This window comes from Dermacentor silvarum, chromosome 7 (genome assembly GCF_013339745.2).
Source record: "Dermacentor silvarum isolate Dsil-2018 chromosome 7, BIME_Dsil_1.4, whole genome shotgun sequence".
Lineage (NCBI taxonomy): Eukaryota > Metazoa > Arthropoda > Arachnida > Ixodida > Ixodidae > Dermacentor > Dermacentor silvarum.
This window is the reverse complement of record NC_051160.1, coordinates 96,816,373-96,837,547: the sequence shown is the minus strand read 5'-3', so window position 1 is coordinate 96,837,547 and position 21,175 is coordinate 96,816,373. Positions and strand designations below refer to the sequence as shown.

The 21,175-nt window shown below is 48.8% G+C and overlaps 1 protein-coding gene across 9 annotated transcripts in view; it reads left to right on the top strand.

The window, feature by feature from the left end:
* Positions 1–2,890: 2,890 nt before the first annotated feature.
* Positions 2,891–21,175, top strand: part of LOC119458301 (uncharacterized) — a 125,255-nt gene continuing 106,970 nt past the window's right edge. For 4 of the 9 annotated variants that reach the window (XR_007467958.1, XM_049671043.1, XM_049671041.1 and 1 more), the window contains exon 1: positions 2,893–3,060. Coding sequence is in view for 8 of the 9 variants with exons in the window: in XM_049671043.1 (XP_049527000.1) it covers positions 2,959–3,060 (102 nt within the window). In the remaining variant the exon portion in view is untranslated. Of the gene's footprint in view, positions 3,061–21,175 lie in introns of all 9 variants that reach the window. The other 5 variants (XM_049671042.1, XM_049671046.1, XM_049671047.1 and 2 more) reach the window with 2 other exon arrangements.

Sequence of the window (21,175 nt, the reverse complement as noted above, 5' to 3'; positions counted from 1 at the left end):
GTGAAGTAGTGCCATTGTGCATGTAGAAGAATGCGCGGTTTCTTTTTCAGTGCGATCAGCTGGCTAGGTGTTTTTTTTCTTTTGATCAATGTTTTGCTTTGAACAATTTTTTTTCATAGTCGCCGATGAAAGAAAATCATTTCAGTGTGTTCAGGTTAAATACATATAAATGATGGCATTGCTATTGCGACAAATTAGAACCTACATGTGCCTAATGAAAAAGTTTAACTAATTTTCTTGTTAGATATTCAATTGTTAGAACTGCAAAAGGGACAACAAAACTTACAGATGTCATGTCTGCTAAGCAGAAATCCCACGACTAGCATCATTTAGAGGTATCCGTGTCCAAAATTCTCTGAAATATGCATTGCCATTGCAGTTCCCTTGTAGCACATATGCAATAGATTTTCACCACAGATTGGCTTTAATATGTCGCAGGGGCACTACTCTTGAGATTGCTGCTAAGCCGACATGACTTCATTGCATTTTCGCGATTCATAAAGACACGGAGTAACAGAAAGAAATCAGATGCGATAACCGTGAAGGCTTAGAGTTGCACAAACATTTAGCTTGTTGTACACTGCAGGATCTAGAGATAGAGAGAGATAAATATAACGCCACATAAAAACAATCCGCAGAAATATAGTTCCCGTCACATAAGCCGTTATTAAAGTGACCCTTTTTGAAGCCTCGCTTTGACGGGAGCATGTCTTACACATTCAGTTGCGTAGATTGGTAGCTGGACGATAGTTGGCATGCGTTTAACAAGACCAAGACAAACAGCATTGTAAGATCTTGAGTTCCCGACACCACTTCGGACAGCATTACGGTGCGTGTAGCTTAGAGAGTTCGGGCCATCCTCAGTGTGCACAAACCAAAACCTCAACTGTGTGTACCTGCCGGTCTAGGGATACACTCAAGGCGCAAATATAGCATTAAATTTTCTGCGCAACTAAGTGACTAGAGTGATGGAATCATGATTTAAACAATGAAAACGTCTCATCTGGCCATATCACTTCGGCAATTCGTGTAGGCTTCCGCGTGCCACTGTATTTTGGCGAATATCATTCGTGCCAACAACTTCGCTACAGAAAGTGACAGTTCGATCGGGCCGGTATGTCGCGAGCGCTAAACGATACTTGCAAGTTTCCAGAAGCTATACCAAGCGCCTATTCTTCCATAGTTGATCAGCGTTGAATGAAGCTCTTCGGTACTCACTGAAAATGTCTAAAACCCCTTGCTCCTTCACGAACCAACGTGCCACAAGATGCGGTGCGCTATGCCACATAATCTAGGCCACACCCGCACAGGGCAAGCGTTGCTACGAACTTTTTAGGGTAAAACGCAGCAACATGTGTGAATCCTGCGAATGAGGAATCCTATGTAGATCGGCCGGAAATCTTTGCACAAAAATATTACGTTACACGTAAAGAAAAGAACGATTCGGATTAATTTTGACCACCTGGGGTTCTTTAACGTGCACTACAACGCAAGCACACGGGCGTTTTCGCATTTCGCCTCCATCGAAATGCGGCCGCCGGGGCCGGGATTCGATCCCGCGACCTCGTGCTCAGCAGCGCAACGCCTTAGCTGACTGAGCCACCCCGGCGGGTTCACAAGCTTGTGACCAGAAGTAAATATGTATAACAGCCTGCATTCTTATAAGAATGTGTAATAGTTTTGATATCAAGAACGTTTTATTTACGAGCAGCCTAAATTTAACGAGGTATAATATGAGATACTTCATCGGAATTGCTTGAAATGCTATCCTAATCTGCTACCAAAATGAAATTTGAATGCTATCAAAATGACTATGCTAATCTAGCCTAGATGTCAACACCAAATGAATAAACATTAGAGTGCACAAATACTGATATTCCTACGGTGAGTTTGGTCGAATGGTTTACGCTAATTTAAGTGTAATTATTAACGCGATAGCGTTTACGGTCCCGTGTCGGAGAAAATCCGGCGTCGGCATCAGCATTGGCACCCGCGGCCGAGAAAATCATCCCCAACCACGTTTAGGTATGCGACACCATTCTATCTATAATGTTGCTCATACTTTGTCTTGCATTCTTGGCAAAGCTATTCCTCATAATTTTGAGAATGACAATTCACAAACAAATGTCATTAAACAAAACACCCACAGCGCATGCCTTTTATGTTAAATCTTCTCAGATTGAAATATTAAAGTGCGAAACAAATACGGAAACCTGAAAATGATGTAATTTCTCTGGCGAGGTTGTGCACTATCTCCAGGATCGGCCCACGCAAGAGGCCGCGTTTCCGCCAGAAAGCTCGCCTACGTGCATAGCGTTCGCCGCCAGTGTTTGCCAGTAACCATTACGCTTGCATAAGCTGCAGTCGTCGTGAACCATGAGTGGCAGCCAGGAATCCTTGAATGCTATCGCTTGCCACTCTTAAAAGCGAAGCTTAAGCATCCTCCCAATTTTATTTCATGCGTTGTCTATTTCAGTAATAATGGAATAGTAAGCCGAGAGGGGAGATATCTTTCACGTTGGGGTTACATTAGAATTTTTAATGATGGTACTTTGATTTTTTACCATGTTGCATAAGAGATGATTTAAATTCACTGATGCCTATAAAATCAGAAATTGCGCAATACTACAAGTCGATGATTGAAACCAGCAATGTGGAGACTAACCTCCTACAGCAACGCAAACACTATTTTTTTTCTCGCCACGCGGACTCTTCAATTTTCTTGGTGACAATAGATCTGTAAACAAAATACTCTTGGAAAAACATACATGTATCAACATGATATAAAAGAGAGTGCATCACTGCATTAGTCTTGCGCGGTGCACCTGTTAAGCGCACGCGACAATAGACACTGTTTTCCTTGTACTTCCTGGATATGTGTTCTTTTTTTTTTCTTGCGGCTGCTGGCGGAATGTTCCCCTCATACGCAGTCTGACCGCAGAATTACCCAGCGAAAGCATGGCAACAAAGCATCTTTTTACTGTGCTTCTGTTTACCACCTCCTTAAGCATCTTGGAATGTAGATTAATGATGGCGAAATCAGCTCTGTCTGGTATGAAGGTAAAATTTATTTTAACTCGCATTTGATTGTGCATACTCAGCCAACCTCCCCTCTTGATGCATGATTTTCGTCATAGGCGTCTCTATGTTGCTCGTGGGAAGAACTGCATGAACGTTTTGGGGTGTACAATTTAGCTTCAATGGTAATAACCGGAATAATAAATTTCCTGGAGACTGATTTTACCGCCATAATCTCGCCACACGGGACATTGTCTTGTGGAAGACTGAATTAAATGAGTCAATTATAAGCTCTACAAGTATCACTTAAGAAAATTTATATATTTGTCAACAATAACGCGACTATGAAGTGATTGTATTATGTAAGTTATTAACGTAAAAAGTCGAGTGACTCTCTCGGTTTTCAGCATTTACATCCAATCATTGATAATATTAAAAAAATGTCGCAGTTTCACCCGAAAGGCGAAGCATCAATTGCGATAGCAACTTAGTAGAGAATACAGAGTAAGGATAGTAGTTTTATCATCTGTATAAACTTGGACGTGCAGCAGCGCCAGGAACGCGCAGAACGGGCACGGCGTTGGTGACGGTTGCCAGGGCCTCTGGGGGCGGCTCGGAGGTTTTCGACGAGATCAGAACGGGAAACTCGTCGAGCAGCGTCGGAAGTCTTTACCACCTTCTCGCCTCGCAACGTTTTTATGTAAATACGCATTTAGTGCCGCAGCTAAACGTCACCTTCCCTCCCTCCCTCCCGTCCCCCCGCGGTCTTTCGCGTCACGAAAGTCGCGTTTGCTCTATATTGACACGTATACATGTTTATCTTTCACTGGTGGCCGCTTTCCACCGGCTAACAAATGTTAAACGTTATCGCTCGGCGCAGGACGCACCTGTATCGGAAGTTTCTAGAACGTTATCGATGCTTCTTACCGTTGCCTGTTTTCACCGACGCTTATGTTATCTGATTGTATGACCGACGCGAATTGTCTGGAACTTTCTGGAAGACATGAGGGCATCAGGGATTAACCTGGAACCTTCGATGACTCAGGTATAAAAGCCGACGCGTTTCGCCGCTGATCAGATTTTCGACGATCGCCGACTGTGTTCGCCGCTATCGTTCTGCTTTGAGTGTAGCTTGCTTTTGTGGGCACAGGTTCGCCCAATAAACAACCAGTTTCGTCATACAGTTTTACGACTGTTTGCTTAACCGTCACTATACTACGTGACATCTGGTGGAGGTGCTAGTGCGTTCATGCAGCGAACGCCCCCGCAAAGCCACGATCCAAGCCCGAAACCGGAGGACAACGCCAACGTCGCCAAGGACCATCGAGCAAGCTGTAGGCAGCAAGGACTTCTGCCGGAGTATGGACTTCTTCCCGAGAAGACCACAGCGATCAAGGCCAAGCCAAGGACCCCAATGGCAGCCCCAGCGTCCCCCATCCTGCTCCAACAACCTCGGGAGCCACCGACCTTCCGTGGATCATCGGCTGAAGACCCTGAAGCCTGGCTGGAGACATACGAGTCGACCGCGACGTTCAACAAATGGAGCAACGACGACAAGCTGCGCCATGTCTATTTTTCGTTGGATGACGCTGCTCGGACCTGGTTTGAGAACAGAGAGACCACCCTGGTAACGTGGGACGTTTTTCGTCAAAACTTCGTGAGGACCTTCACGAGCGTCGTACGAAAGGAAAGGGCAGAGGTTCTCTTAGAAACCAGAGTGCAATTGCCGAACGAGAGCATCGCGATCATCACGGTGGAGATGACTCGCCTCTTCCGCCACGCCGACCCCGACATGCCTGAAGAAAAGAAAGTTCGGTTCTTGATGCGGGGCGTCAAAGAACAAATATTCGCCGGATTGATGCGCAACCCGCCCAATACGGTTGCCGAATTTCTTTCCGAGGCCACAACGATCGAGAAGGCGCTTGAAATGCGCGCCAGGCAATACAACCGCCGTGCCCTACAACTGCGCTGATGCTCAAGCAGTAGGCGCCGACGACCTGCGCGAGACCATCAGAGCAGTCGTTCGCGAGGAGCTGCAGAAGCTCTTTCCCGGGTCGCAGCCTCAAGTGGCATCTATCGCCGATGTCGTCAAAGAAGAAGTTCAGCGCTCACTTGGAGTTCCCGATGTGCAGCCGCAATCGGCCGCAACCCCAGCCGGAAGCGCTGACCTACGCCGCCGTTGCCAGTTGTCAAGGCCCCCCTTCACACTCGCGCCAGGGCCCCGTAACGCCGCAGTTCCGTCGTCCTCCGCCGCTGCCGCCGCCGCCAGCATGCCCGCCCATCGCCCAGCGTAGCTACCCAAGAAATACGGACAGTTGGCGCGCCCCCGACCACCGTCCGCTTTGCTATCACTGCGGAGAACATGATCATGTCTACCGCCGATGCACATACCGCCAGATGGGCCTATGAGGGTTCGCCGTCAACGCGCCACGTCCACAGGTTGGCGAGAGGCCACGTGACATCGCCGACTACATCGCCGGAACGCAGTGGAGACCCCGACGTACTTCTCGTTCGCCATCGCCAGGACGCTACCTGTCGCCGCCGCACCGACCATACAGTGGCCCAGCCCGGGGCCGGCCCATGAGCCTCTATCCGGGAAACTAAAGGCAGCCACCGATGGAGCTACGGTTGCTGTGCGACGCAATGCCGAAGATCCTCCGCCGACGACTAAAAAGATTCGCGAATCATCACGACGAGATATTAGCACGCCGCCTGGAAAGAGCCTTAAAAACAACACTTCGCCGCCGCATGACCGGCCGACGCGACGTAGCAGCAGCGGAGCAAGCCGACGCAGGTGTGATCCAACGCCACGACTTAACCGTAACGCTAGACGACGTTCTACCGACTTAGACGTGCTAATCGATGCTCATAGCGTCACCGCTCTCGTCGACACTAGAGCCGACTATTCCGTTTTCAGTGGCCCGTTCACCGCTAAGTTGAAGGTGAGAACGGCCTGGAAAGGACCCGATATCCGGACAACGGGAGACCAGCTAATATCACCGGCTGGAATCTGCACAGCGCGAGTCACGGTAAACAACCGCACTTACCCGGCGAGCTTCGTAATCCTGCAGCACTCCTCCAGGGATGTCATCCTAGGCATGGACTTTCTAAATCAACACGGTGCAGTCATCGACTTAAGGTCCAAGTCGATAACGCTTTCAACGCACAACGCGATACCACCGGCTACAAGCATAGGTTACCATGCCTTGAATGTGCTTGAAGAACAAGGCACCGTTCCGCCTCACTCCAGCGTAATGATTTCCGTCGGTACCGAAGTGCCTGCAGACATGGAGGGCGTCATCGAGGGCGATCATCACTTACGGCTCGACCGTGAAATTTGCGTCGCTAGAGGCATAGCTGAGCCACGTGCAGGGAAAGCAAGGGTGATGCTCACGAACTTCAGCCCCGAATACAAGCACATTAACAGAGGCACCACGGTCGCCTACATCGACGAAATTGTACAAGCCAGCAGTGCTTTCGCCTTCATGGATTCCAGCGCACCTGCAACGACGACTATAATACCTGAACCAACTTTCGACGTCAATTAGAACCTTCCCAGGCATAAGAAAGAACAACTAAAAGCTCTGCTCCTGCAATACAATGACTGCTTCTCTTCGTAATCAAAAGTTCGACAAACCCCTGTCGCCAAGCACCACATCATAACCGACGAAAATGTCCGCCCACTCCGTCAAAGCCCGTGCCGAGTTTCGGCGCGCGAACGCGAGGCCATAAGGCAACAAGTCGAGGAAATGCTACGCGACGACATCATCCAGCTGTCTAAGAGTCCGTGGGCGTCCCCCGTGGTGTTAGTGACGAAGAAGGATGGAACCCTACGTTTCTGCGTCGATTATCGTCGCCTCAACAAGATCACGAAGAAGGACGTATACCCCCTCCCACAGATTGACGACGCCTTGGATCGACTCTACAACGCGCAGTATGTTTCGTCAATGGACCTCAAAACCGGCTACTGGCAAATATAAGTCGACAAGAGGGACCAGGAGAAGACTGCCTTTATAACACCAGACGGACTGTTCGAGTTCAAGGTCATGCCGTTTGGTCTTTGCTCGGCACCGGCGACTTTCCAACGCGTCATGGATACAGTACTGGCAGGCTTGAAGTGGCAGACTTGCCTCGTCTATTTGGACGACGTCGTTGTGTTTGCCTCAAGCTTCGAAGAACACTTGCGGCGCCTTGAAACAGTTCTTCAAGCAATCAAAACCACTGGACTCACGTTAAAGCCAGAAAACTGCCGCTTCGCATATGCGGAGCTCTTGTTTTTGCGCCACGTCATCATCAAGTCTGGAGTGCGCCCGACCCTCAGAAAAGTGCGGCCATCTCCAACTTTCCTCCGCCCGCTGACAAGAAGGCAGTGCGTAGATTTCTTCGACTTCGCGCCTATTACAGGTGCTTCGTCAAGAATTTTTCACGAATCGCTGAGCCACTGATGTATCTCACGAAGGCCGACGTCGAGTTCAAGTGGTAGACGCCGCAAGTCGAAGAATTTGAAGAACTGAAGCGACGCCTGCAATCGCCGCCAATACTGCAATCGCCGTAAATACTGGCCGCTCTACACTAGCGCAGCTTTTCTTGGACTTCAATGGTTCACTTTAAGTCGCATTTTCTCGACATTGTAAAGCCGCACGTCCGAAATGTGTGTCGAGACGAAAATTTTAATTATCAGTGGTGCATACATGCAATGACAAAAAAGTGCGCGTCCGCGCGCGCCTCATCTACAAAGCGACCTGCGATGTGGACAACGTAAGCGGATTGTCGCTTCATTTGTATGCACTGTGCTTTCGACGTTAAGTTCGCGTTTCAGCGAGAGAAAGCACGAAGTTCAATTCGCTCGCTGCGGCCGCCAAGCCTCCTCACTCCAGTGTTTTGACGGCGAGTTTCCGTGGACCTCGGGCGAAATGTGTAACTGAAATGTTAATTTAGTTAGTAAGCGAATCGTTGAAAGTTTATACAGCCGATAAAACTATTATACTGACCTCGTATAGCTGTCTACTAATTTGCTATCACAATCGATGCTTCGCCTTTTGGGCGAAACTGCGACTTCTTTATCAGCCATTTGCCAGTGGACGTACGTCTGATATTGATCGAAACATGCCTGATTTCTGTGAGCTGGTAGAGACCATAGAAATCCCTACATGTCCTATCTCGGCAATCGGCACACATATAGCCGGAGTTCCCTGTAGGAATATTGCGCTAAGATTTTCTGCGGTTATAGCCATTGTCACATCGTTCCCCTACGATTACGCTCCACTTGCTGAGTCGTCGTTGCCGGGTCGTAGGACGCAGCTGCATCACTGCATCTCTACTGCTTTCTGAGCGAGAAAACTCGGGACCAAGTACACACGGCAGGTCCATAAGCAACTAACTTGTTTCAATTTATTTTCTCGATTTCTCCACCAGAGCGGAGTTATTCGTTTATATGGCCAGCGGCATCACCGTCGTATGATGCAAGCCAGCCAATCGCAGGCGAGCGCCGAGTCCGCTTCTCATCACTCCAAGCACTGTAACATTTTCCCTATGTGGTCGTTTACATTCTACCTGCTTTCTTCGTCTCTAGCATAAAAGACATTATCATCAATGCAGATTTCGTTGCGTACTGCAACATCTTCACTAGCGTCCCTTAGCAATGGCTTTCCAGTGCTGCCACTAACTTCCTGGAACAAGGCGTGCACTCCACCATGCCATCCGTAAGCTTCCAAGTCTGAGTCCGACAGCGGGATTCATTGCACCAATTTACGAAAATGGCTCGGCCAAGAGAGTAGACAATAAAGCCAAACGTTGAGCACCAATCAAACCAGTGTCACAATTTATCAACCTTAAAAATTCTAATATTCGCGACATTCTGGAAGCACAAAAGTCTGGCGGAAGAGAGTTGAGCCCCTGGCATGTAAAACCACATAAGCCAATGCTAGAAATATGCTTCAGCACTCTATGATAATTTTCCATGTACTAACTAGATAAACTCGAAATCATTCAGCGAAAATAGGTAAGAAGTATTTACACTATAAGAAATCGTCAACAGGTTTCTTAAACTCCACAAATTTAGAAACCCTGCTAAGAATACAGAACTGTACAAGACTGAAATTATGGTTTATCAAGAACCAAGACAAGCTGTGACTTCTTATTATCACCCATTTAGAGTCCTCAGCGAGCGACACACTCGTTCTCTTCACGAAAAAAAAAAGGTTTACAAATTATTTTGTTGAAGAAAACTTTAGTCAATCATATTCCCCAGTACAGTTAGGGACTAGAATTCCCTAAATACAGAGGCAATGTTTTCCTCTTTTTCTGATATTAGTTTCGCTGACAAACTGTAGATTGTCTTAAAGCACCTTTTGGGCATTGGGTGTAGCAAGCTAGACTCGGAAAGTGCGCTTGACGTTTGACGCGATAACGATCGTGTAATTGTAGTTTTATTCTTCTACGTTCTGTCATTGCTATGTAAAAAATAGAGTACTGTATTTGAACCTTCCCGTCATTGCTTGTTCAAGGCGCTTGGATTCCAAGGTGCCACACATTGTACTTTCGCCTCTCTCATTGTTCTGTGTTTGATAACCAGAATGGGGGAGCTAGGTATTTTTGTATTCTTTTTTGTCTCTGCTCTTGCAATGATAAAAATAAATATCCTCATCTTAGTCCGCCATAAGGCCTGGCTAATGCAGACACACGGCAAGCGCGACAAGCAGTTTAGACTCATAAGCATATCTTACACACAGGCAGTTCCTGTATGTAATGGAAAGATACAAGATAAGACTCTTAGGCCGCGTGGATAAGTATAAAGGATGAGAAGTGTAACGGTAAATGCAGAAGACAACAGTGATATCCGAGTGCAAACTTGATTTGTCGATAAGCAAGAGTAAAATGTAGGAGTGAAATTTGGCATGCCATGTAAGGCGTGCAGTGGAAAACGTGTGGTACATCAAAGAGAAACTAGGTTCCATGGTGAGATTAACAGTAGAACACAGCAGGAAATAACGTGGTGTGTCAAACAATGAAATGTGAACACTTTTAGGTTGATGTACATTCCATGTTTGCCAATAAACTGCCGGAGGACAGCGGCTATTTAATATTGTTTCAAGAGGCCCTTTCTACTACAGTCCACAAAAATAGGATACATCATGTCACTATAGAACCACAGGCCAGCCCGTGTAGGCCTCCCAGTGCCAGCTTATGCTTGAAACATCCCGTTGAACACAAAACCTATTTTAAGACATATTTGGCCTCGTAATCATTTGACTCTGACAATCCATAGCGTCCGCCAGTACATAGTGTGCCAAAATCGTATACCTGGCAGTGGACGACGATACGGTGACAGCAACTTGAATTCCTGACCGATGTTGCAATCTTGCACTACTGCATTGAGGGCACGAATGCCAGTAGCGACAATTGTTTGGGAAAATAATCTTGTGTGCACATACAACCAGCTCCCAGCTGCAGCTTAAGGTCTTCCCGGTTGTAAGAAAATTTACAGAGGAATTTCCACCTCCACAATGCAGTGCAAACAACTGTTCAGTGCTACAAAAATAAAGTGTGGGCGAGTTTTCAGGCATGCGGACGTATACAACTTTCTCATCGCGAGCAGCCCCCTTAAAGGGATCCTGAACCACCCTTCGGGCTTGCTGAAAAAAGACAGTCCGGGGATAGCATACGCTGCTGTCAACATCTCAGCAAGTTCTACAGTCGTGAGCGCCGCGGGGAGCTCGCAAGGGGAACGCCAAATTACGTTTCTCTCAAACGCTCTCTTTTTAGGATAAGCCTGCTCCTCACTCTTTTCTAGATGCTTTGTTTCGTTATATAGCAGGTTTCCGTGCGCGGCTGCTATTGGCGAATAGCTGACATCAATCAAGAAGGGTTTCTGGAACAGTGTGTTTCTTCCTGTGTAAATTTACCGATACAATTCAACAAACAGGCTAAAGTATGCGGAAGACTGCTTTCGAATTTCTATTATAATTACGTACTTCCGGAAGAAGACTTTCGTCTCCTCAAGCTCGGCCGTGGACTCCGGTGCAATAACTAAACTTCGATCAGCCTGCTTATGTGTGTCGGAGCCTTTGGATCTCGCTAATTTGGAATATTATTGAACATTGAACTAGCCTCGTACCACGTGAAGCTTAAGGTCAGGCCACACGCATCCTTGCGAATCGCCTTCCCGCCTGGCGGCTCCTGGGTAAACGCCTTACCGGACTGGCTTCGTATTGAGCTATTGATAGGGCTTCAAATTTTCACAAAGCCGGTCCGCACCACGTAGCATCGCCATGTTGGAGCATATAAGTGCGATCGCGCATTCAAGTCCTTTTGTGCACAAGTCCAACATGGCACATACGCACTACTACTGCATGTAGGTGCGGTTTCCTACGTAGCGTTGATAGCGCGTCCGCCGCGGGGCGCTGCCACGAGTCCGCTGGCTGAGCACGTTGCGGCTTGCGGAGGACAACCGCGCTTCGCGCGTCGTAGACACCCGAATTGCAAGTAGTGGCGTCTTCCTCAACATCCAAAATCAAATTTGACCTCCGTGCCACGGTTACGTACAGTAGGCGGAGCGTTGTGCGCATTCCGCGCTCCGCTGTAGCCTTCGCAATGCGAGTCATTGAAAAAGGAGCGGAAGAACCGCGCCGGGGATGTTTGATTGCTATTAACTCTGCTTTTGCTGAACGCAACAAACAACTTTTTTCCTGATATAGCCCATTCCTGGTATCATCATCAGCCTATATCTATGTCGATTGTAGGACGAAGGCCTCTCCCTGCAATCTCCAATTATTCCTCTCTTGCGCTAGCTGATTCCAATTTCTGCCTGCAAGTTTTCTAACTACATCACCCCACCTAGTTTTCTGCCTTCCTCTACTGCACTTCCCTTCTCTTGGTACCCATTCTGTAACACTAATGGTTTAGCGGTTATGAATCGTACGCATTACATGGCCTGCCATGCTCCATATTTAACAGCGGAGCTGTTTAGCTCTTGGTTAGGCCGAACAAAAACTGCGCGTGGTTATGACGTCACCGCGCGTTGCTTAACCACACCTAGCTCCCACAGATGGTGCGAGGCGTTGCTAGGCGACGTACGTGACGTCATCACTCGGGGAGGTTACCACCCTCTCCCAGGTTACCCTCGCAACAGCGCAAGGCGCGGCCGACGTATCCGGTGTTCGTCGGCGTGCCCCGGCAACAGCCGGCATCGAGATGCGACGTGCTGCTTTTCGTGCCGGCCTCGACACCCAGAATGGACCCAATCCGCGTCTTGTAAAACAAGATGGGCTGGTGGAGTGCTGCACTTTCCCTGGCGTTGCGTGCCCGTGCCGAGCGCGCTCGCGCGTCAACGCTACGTCGGACTATAAAGTGGCCTTTATAAGACTTCGCGCCGACCCCGAGTATCGTCCCTACACTCGGGGTCGGGAATGTTTGGCTATGAACCAGCCAAGCAAAACCAAGTTAAGCAAATGAAAGCAAAGTTAAAGCTAGGGAAGGGCTACCAGCTTCGCTGTTTGCCCAGTCTTCACACCACTTATTGTGAACCTGCCCCTAATTTTTTTTCTAATAATGTCAGTTAGAATATCGGCTACTATTGCGTTTAGCGTGGTGCCATTTCCGCAATACTAAAACTGTCTAATGTCAGTTAGAATATCGGCTATCCCCGTTTGCTCTGTGATCCACAACCGCTCTCTTCCTGTCTCTTAACGTTACGCCGAACGTGTTTCGTTCCATCACTCTTTGTGCTGTCCTTAACTTCGTGATATACCTTATTTTAAATTCAAAGGTACTTCTGGGGCGCTATAATGTAAATTGATTCCAAACTCCTGACCTCAAATTTACATAACCACCGACGCAAGCATCGGGCGGTGACCCGCAGCGTTGTCTGAACAACCCCATCAAATACTCTCCTCGTTTATAGGAGGTTACCTTTGTTCGCTTTCAAAACCAATAATATTGTCTACACTCAGTGGAGCTTCTTATCTAATTAACTGACAAGAGGCCAGGAGAACGCTCTAGTGGAGCGGGTTTCGATGGAGCCAAGCCAGCACAGTGCAAATAGATAACCGCATGAAGAAGGTGGTGCCGGCTTCTGCAATTGGTCCGCCTTGATTTACGTAGCTTGCGGTGGCTGGTAGAAAATCGCGGCGGCGTGCAACGGAAGGATAAGAATACCGCTAAAACGGATCCCCAGCAAGGAAGAGTTGGCAGAGCGATGTCGTATGCATGCCGAAAGGGCTCCATAACGTTTTACTGCCACGCAAAAAGGTTTATCATGCGCAAATAATTACATGCTCACCGGCAGGTGCGAGTAGTTAGGGCCTGAACGATCGGCGGGGAGCCATCTTCTATTCCTAACGGGTAAGTCTGTGGCTATTCAGAAATTTTTTCAGTTTTGTTCGGCACAATAATGCATTTTTCGTGTACACGTCACTCTGACATGGTGAGTTTTCGTGGTTGTCTGAGGTCACGTGACAGACAGGCGAAGTTGGCGTAGGCAGAAAACATTCGACCAATAGCAGAGGGCTAATGGGAAAAAGACGTCGAATCAGGAATGATTATTTTTCTTTTGTGCGTTTTAATCACGCATAATCAGCGTGTACACGTTATATCAGATGGGGAGCTATTGCGGTTTTCGTGACGTCGCGTGACAGACAGGCGAAGTTGGGGTGGCCAGAAAATGTTTTGACCAATCGTGGAGGCTGATTGCAGAAATTGGAATTAAAACAGTTTGGAATCATTTTACGTTATAGCGCCGCTGGACTGCAATAAAAAGTGATTCAGGGCCCCTTTAAGAAACAGCACGAAAACATATGGCGTATGGCGCATACATTACTATAGCCTCATCGTGAATCGTACGGAGTGCTAGTTCTGTATGTCTCATCTATTACTTTCTTGAGAGCCTCCCTGACGCTCCTTGAACCCCTCGTAAAGCTTTATAAGGTCAAACCTTTATATATCTTATCACAGGTATCTGCAGTGTGCCAAAGCGAGAAAATTATGTGCTGTTGACATTTAACAACGGTTCAGAGCGCACAGCGCAAATCTCTATAATGTTGCCCGATCTGCGCGCCTCATATTCCAAGCCAATTGAGCTTCGCTGGACTTGCGTGTCAACGTCTGCTTTAATAACATAAACCATGCACTCAGCACATCTACGCTTAATTATTCGCGAAAAGAAATTCGTGCGTTTGCTTTGTTGTGGAAGGAATGATCCTTCCGTTCTGTCGTGAGATAGATACTAGAATAAAACATTGAATATAGTTTGAACCCATCGCTTTCTACTAACACCAACTCATCGCTACGGCAGATAAAAATTTCACGCTCGGAAGGTAGCTTTCTTGAGTCAACCTAGCATTTTGACAGTTACACCACTTTGCTAAGGAGCTGACCTGCATCCTCTTCTATAACAAGCGTCTCATTGTTGCACTTTCGTACCCTAAACATTAATGATTTGCCGACAAAGCTATAGAGCAGCACCAAACGTCGTCTGTACTAGAACTTACGGCAAATATTCGCCAAACACCCGCTTACACTAGTGTCATCGTTGATGCTCATTTGCTGCGATAGAGCTCCAACAACCAAAGACGTGAAATATTGAAAAAAAAAACAGTTTCATGCTCTTGTTGCCGTATTTTACAGCGTAAGCTATTATGGACACATTCCAATAGCCGTTTCGGTTAGCGATGGTGTCCGCCGCCGGCTCTTCCGACGGTGTCCAGTGACAATAACCGCTCTCGCCGAAATGCGAAAATAAAGTACCCGGTTCCCGCCGAGAAAGATCCCGGGCCCGTTAGGCGGGAGTCACATGCTCTACCTCTGAGGAACGCAAGCGCTTGCTATCAGGTAGCGGAAAAAATGCCCTATAAACACGCCCTAGGCAGGCGCGCAGGCGCAGACGACGAGATGCGATTCAGATGCGCGCAATCAAAGCGATCCCGAGCCTCCTCCAGTATGGTGGCGCCATCTAGTTAAGGCGCCTGCAAACGTAGAGCTACGTGCGCGGCTACAACCAGGCATCATCGGGCTCAGCAGACTGCTATGCAGAGAGAATTACAAGCCGCAGATCGCAGTCGACGCCGCGCGGACAGTTGAGAGCGTTCACGTCAAAACAAGGTGAAGTGACTTCGCCGCGAAGATCCTGCTGTGCGTGGTGCCGAAATTTGACCTACTCTTGAGCCGCTCCACCAGCTTACGCTGTGACTGTGCTGCGTGTGCCGCGCAGGCCCGCGACTTATTTTTTAAATATTGTCACGTTGCGAAAGTCAATACATGTGTACTCGTATTTAAATGTACACAAACAATACAGGTGTATATACAATATATACAAGAGAGGCAACGATACAAACAAGATGGCTGGCGAGTGCGATTCTACCTCTGCACGTCAAATCGTCTTCTACGGAGTGGCGCTACTCTTTGTTGCGCCGTAACATAACCGCCGTCTGCAAAGGCGCGTTACGGCGACAACCTTAAGGGAGGTGAACTCGCGGTAAAGTAGGGTTTCAGCCGGGACGCATCCACAACGCCAGAGGGGACACGGTAGTCCAGTGGAGCGATCTCGTAGTTCACATTGCCAAGCTGGCGCAATATCGTGTAGGGTTCTGCATAGCGCGGCAGCAGCTTTTCAGACAAGGCGACATGGCGACAATGTTGCATAGGAGCACAACGGAGCCATGAGGAAAACGAACGTCCCAATGTCGGCTGTCGTACCGGATCTTCTGTGCGGCCTGAGATTCAGTGAGCTGGAGCCGGCTACCTGGCGTGCCGTGTGAGCGCGGGCGAAGACGTCTTGAGCATATTCAGTTGGAGTGCTCGTCGAGGAAGGAAGCAGTGTGTCAAAGGGCAAAGTGGGGTGGCGGCTGAACAGAAGGTAAAACGGTGAAAAGCTAACCCTCTCGTGAAGGGACAAATTATAGGCGGAGGTCACGAAGGGTAACGTGCTGTGGCCGTTAGAAACGTAGATAGACAGCATTTCTGTCAACGTGCGATTGAGCCACTCCGTGAGTCCGTTTGGCTGCAGATGGTAGGCGGTGGAAAGCTTTTGCTTGGCAGAAAAGGAGCGAAGGAGGTCTTCAACAAGTCGGGACAAGAAGGTGCGGCCGCAATCGGTGAGGAGCTGCCGGGGTGCGCCGTGATGGGGGATGACGTCATGTAAAAGGAACTCCGTCACCTCAGTTGCACAGATTTTGCGCAAAACTCGCGTGATCAAGTACCGGGTCGCGTAATCGTTCACAACAACGACACACTTAATGCCAGATTTCGACGTCGGAAAATTGCCGAGAACATCGAGACTGACGCGAAAGAACAGTTCGGAGGGTAAACCGACAAAGTCATAAACTGCTTACTACTGGGATTCCCTCACATCGAATACAGGCACAGGCATAGTGACTCTAACACAGACAAGTAACTTAGAGGGCTTTGATTTTGGAAATAGAAGAACGAAGCAACATGGCTGCAGAGCAGGCAAACGACACTTTCATCATTTTGCCACAAAATAATATACTGTGAGACAGAAGTTTGCAATAGCCTTTGCTCCTAGAGCACGACAGCACGTTCAAGTGCGGTTACAAGGTTATGCTAACAATGGAGTTCCCCAGCAGCCTCCAGCGGCATGTGAAGCCGTCCATGGGCTTCTACAGTGCACAAGGCACAATTTGAAATAGCCCCCACGTAAAAGAGCGCCAAGTAGAACGCTTTTTGGCTCTGCAACGGAATGCTCGCACCAGACGTGTAGACCACTTTGTGTCTCCTTACACATTTTCTTGATGCCCAGAAAACAGTTAAAGATAAAATAAAGAAACAAGGACGCTCTCTTCAGCTAATAGGGAAGTATCTAACAACCTTTTAGCACCGAGAACTGCAACTCAGAGTGTCTAAGTGCGATTTACTGGTAACCTAAGATAATCACACTAGGCGGTCACCTGCAAGCCTTTTGACAGCGTCTGACCCAGAAGCTCTACGTCGCTTGAGAAACGTAACGCCAATATATAATTATGGTCTGGCGTCACTGCTAAAAACAGTAATTCAAGTGTACTCCACCTACATGGGGGAGCCACTAGGGGGCGCCGACGAGTGCAGCAGCACCCACATCGAGCTCCACAATATCCATGTTTTCGTTAATTATAGTTCCAGTAACCGACTGAAATTGTGTTTCATCGTCACCGTGAACTTCGAGGGAACCCAGGGACACCATATTTATGGGCCTAGGTACGTTTTCGGTGGCTCCAGGACCTTGAGCAGATACAAGCCACGCAGTGTCGGAGGTAGCCCGAATCAGGTTGCCGCCGCGCCGCGTCGGTGCAGCGTCCGTCACACGACAGCGACGCATATGGCGTCTCAACACCTCGCCTCTGTTGCGGCAGGCGACTCAAATCGTGCGTCGGCCGCACGGAAGCTTCCCACAGAGGAAGATGACATGGATTTCTCCGAGTCCTTGATTTCTCGGAAACCTACTTCTCCAACGCTTCTCCCGGACGCTGAGGATCTGCGGCTAACTACGAGAAAACCCGATGAAGAGGGATGGCAGACGGTGCTGACGCTCCGCCAAAAACGACAAAAGGCGAAAGAACTCCTGCAGGTGAAACGGAACGAACCTTCGCAGAAGGAGCAGAAGAAATCACCCCCCCAACCGCAGACGCAGGGCGCGACGGAACAAGCTCCCACGACTGCTGCAGGACGACTTCAAGATTATTCTCCGTCCACACCAAGGACTTCCGCTGAAGACTTTGACCAGCCCAATGCTAGCAGAAGCAGTGATCGCAGCCTGCCACAACAAAGTAAGGGGTGAGCAATGTATACCTGCGCGTAAAACAAGGCTGAAACATCGAAATAGTTTCAACACCTGAGCAAGAGACTGCTGATCTCCTGTGCAAGATCACAGCCCTCACAGTCAATGGCAAGAAGCACGCGTTCAATGCCTATGCTGCCACCGGAGAAGGCGCCGTCAAAAGAGTCATTCATGGACTCATTCATTCATAATCCAAGCAAGAATGTTAGGAGACTCGAAGAGTGCAGCTATCACTTTCCTCGGAACGGTCCTACCGCGGTTCGTCTACTATTGCGGTGGGGCGATGACATGCCATCCAAACCGCAACTCGGTGCAAGTTTGCAAGACTTGTCACAGTGTCGGCCATCGCACGGACGTTTGCCCCCAACCGGACATGAAAGTGTGCACAATCTGTGGGGTTCGCGAGCCTGAAGACAGACACGACTGCTCACCACGATGTGCCGTCTGCGGGGAGCAGCACCTCACGGGCGACCGCAGCTGCCAGAAACGGCTGAAGCGAACGCGACCAAAAGGTAGACCGACGAGCGGAAAGCATGGATCTGTTCAACAACACCGTTCACGGTGGTTTGCAAATGAAGACTAAGAATTGGAGCTCAGCGATTTCCCAGAGCTCCTTCAACGGCAAGAAAGGACCCGCTTTGACCCTTGGCAAGCTAGAGAATCAAGATCAAGATCGAGATCGACGTCGAGTACCAGACGACGAAATCATCACAGATCTAGGTCAACAGCCTGGGCGCGCAATATCAAGACTCCACCACCCAAACAGAAGAGGGCTCCACAGGCTAAACATCACACAGTGGCCACAGACATACAACATGTAAGCTGGGCGCGAGTAGTGTCTCCCACTGCCGATCCAATAACTCAGAGTCCAGCATATCAAAAAATTTTAGAGGAGAACAGAATGTTAAAAGCTTGTCTTGGAGAAATTAGAAGGGAGCTAGCTGATCTCAGACAAAGGAATGGCTCCTATACAAACAAACCCACACCAGAAACCACGAACGCGATGCCACAGGCGACAGGAAAAGGCGATAAGCTGGACAATATAGCGCAACAAATACAACTTCTTTTTGCGGAGCTGTACAAGCTCAAACGACAGGTAGAAGACTCCTCTTCCCACACCACGAAAGAGGGACCGAACAAACGCAGAAATGCCAGCCCAGGAACTCCGACACGCAGGCCCAAAGAGATAGCGCTGACCGACAGCGAAAGCACTATCGATGGCTAATCACCACTCGAGAGTAGCCGAAAACCTCGAGGTCTGGCAGTGGAATTGCAGGACTCTTAGAACGAAACACGCAGCACTTTCGCGTTTCATAGATGCGACGCCTGTTCCCCCGGATGTCATATGCCTGCAAGAACCCGGTAAGTGGATACTGAACCTCATTGGATACAAAATACACACGCACCCTGACAATCCTCAGATAGCAATGCTGACACGGGCGGACATAGCGGTGAGCGTGGACTACGTCCCTAACTGCAGTATCCAACACCAAGTCCTCACGGTCTGGCCATGTAAGCGCGGCAAACCGAAAACAATAATTGCCAACGTCTACAGCCCATTTAGGGACAGGAAGGCAAAATTCGACGTGCTAGTTATGGCCACTTTGCGCAAAGTGAAACGAAACCACCGGGTGATCATCCTTGGTGACCTTAACGCTCCGCACTCTGATTGGGGCTACGATCGAGATACACCCAAGGGCCAAAGGCTAGTCGACCTCGTGGAGGAGCATGAGCTGGTCTTGCTCACGAGACCTGGCGAACCAACCAGTGTAGCAAAGGACACGTCACCGGATCTAACTTTCGCCAACTAATGGCAGAGGTGTCACCTGTACCAACCTAGGGTGAAACAGTGTAGCAAAGGACACGTCACCGGACCTAACTTTCGCCAACAATGGCAGAGGCGTCACCTGTACCAACCTAGGGTGAAGACCTCGGCAGTGACCACTGTATACTCAGTGTTTCAATTATTACAACGCGTGTTCGGCATAGATTAAGGAAAGCCACCATAACCGATTGGGTAGCTTACAGAGAGAAACAGAAGCAAACCACACCATGTGATAGTACTAGAAAGTGGACGGAATTCATCAAGGCCATACACAGAAGTACTACACGGGAAATTGCGACAACAGTCGAAACACCAGCAGTCGACGGGCACTTACTACACCTGTGGGAAGCGCGGAGAAGCCTGACCAGACGGTGGAAGAGACAGAGACATAGCAGAAAGCTCAGGATCACGATAGCCCTGCTTGCGCAAGAATCCAATGAGTACGCACGGCAGCTGTAAGACACCAATTGGTTTCATCTTTGTGATACACTTAAAGGAACGCTTAGCACAAAGCGAACATGGGCTATTCTCCGGAGTATGATAGATCCCGCAGGAACAAGGACCACCACAAGCCGAACACTGAAGTTAATCGAACATGAATACATGGTACGACCGATGCCCTCATTGAGGACATTAAAAGCATATACATAGGAGCGCATGACACAAAATCAATGCAATACAGCTATAAGGGACCTGACAACGCCGAGCTGGACGAGTCCATAACAATGGCAGAGCTCTATGCAGCCGCACGATCTTTCCGGAAAAACACCGCACCGGGTCCGCACCAGGTTATGAATGCGATGCTGCGCAACCTGAGCCGGGAGTCACTGAAGCAGCTCATGACCTACTTCAACGATAACGTATGGTCCAACGGCGGGGCGGTACCGGAAGACTGGAAAGAGCCTACAATCATACTCATACCAAAACCGGGAGAACCTAGAGATCTACATAATCTCAGGCCAATATCGCTCACGTCGTGCGTAGGGAAACTTTTTGAGAAGGTGATCCAAACCAGACTGAGCAACCACATCGAGCGGCATGGACCTTTTCCTGACTCTATGCTTGGCTTCAGGCCAGATGTGTCGGCACAGGACGCCTTCCTCATGCTCCGTCACGAAGGTTTGGACCCGCTACAAAACAAGGAAGCCAGGATAATTGTGGCACTTGATGTCTAGAAAGCGTTTGATACAATATCTCATGAAACTATCCTCGCAGGCCTCGAAAACATAGGTTGCGGAAGGAAGGTGTTTCGGTATGTCTTTACCTTCCTTCGCGAGAGCAAGGCAACGATTGGTTTGGGCAGCACTCGCTCTGACATCTTTGCAATGCCCAGTCGAGGAACTCCACAGGGTTCAATTTTGTCACCGCTTCTTTTCAACGTTGGGATGAGGCGACTGGCCCTAGAACTTGAACAAGCACGAGACCTCGGATGTACAATCTATGCCGGTGACATAACGCAATGGGCACACCGGGGTTCTTATGGAGAGAAACAAGACCTACAACAGGAGGCCATAGACAGAGTGGTAAACTTCACCAAGCACGCGGGTATGACGTGCGCAGCCTAA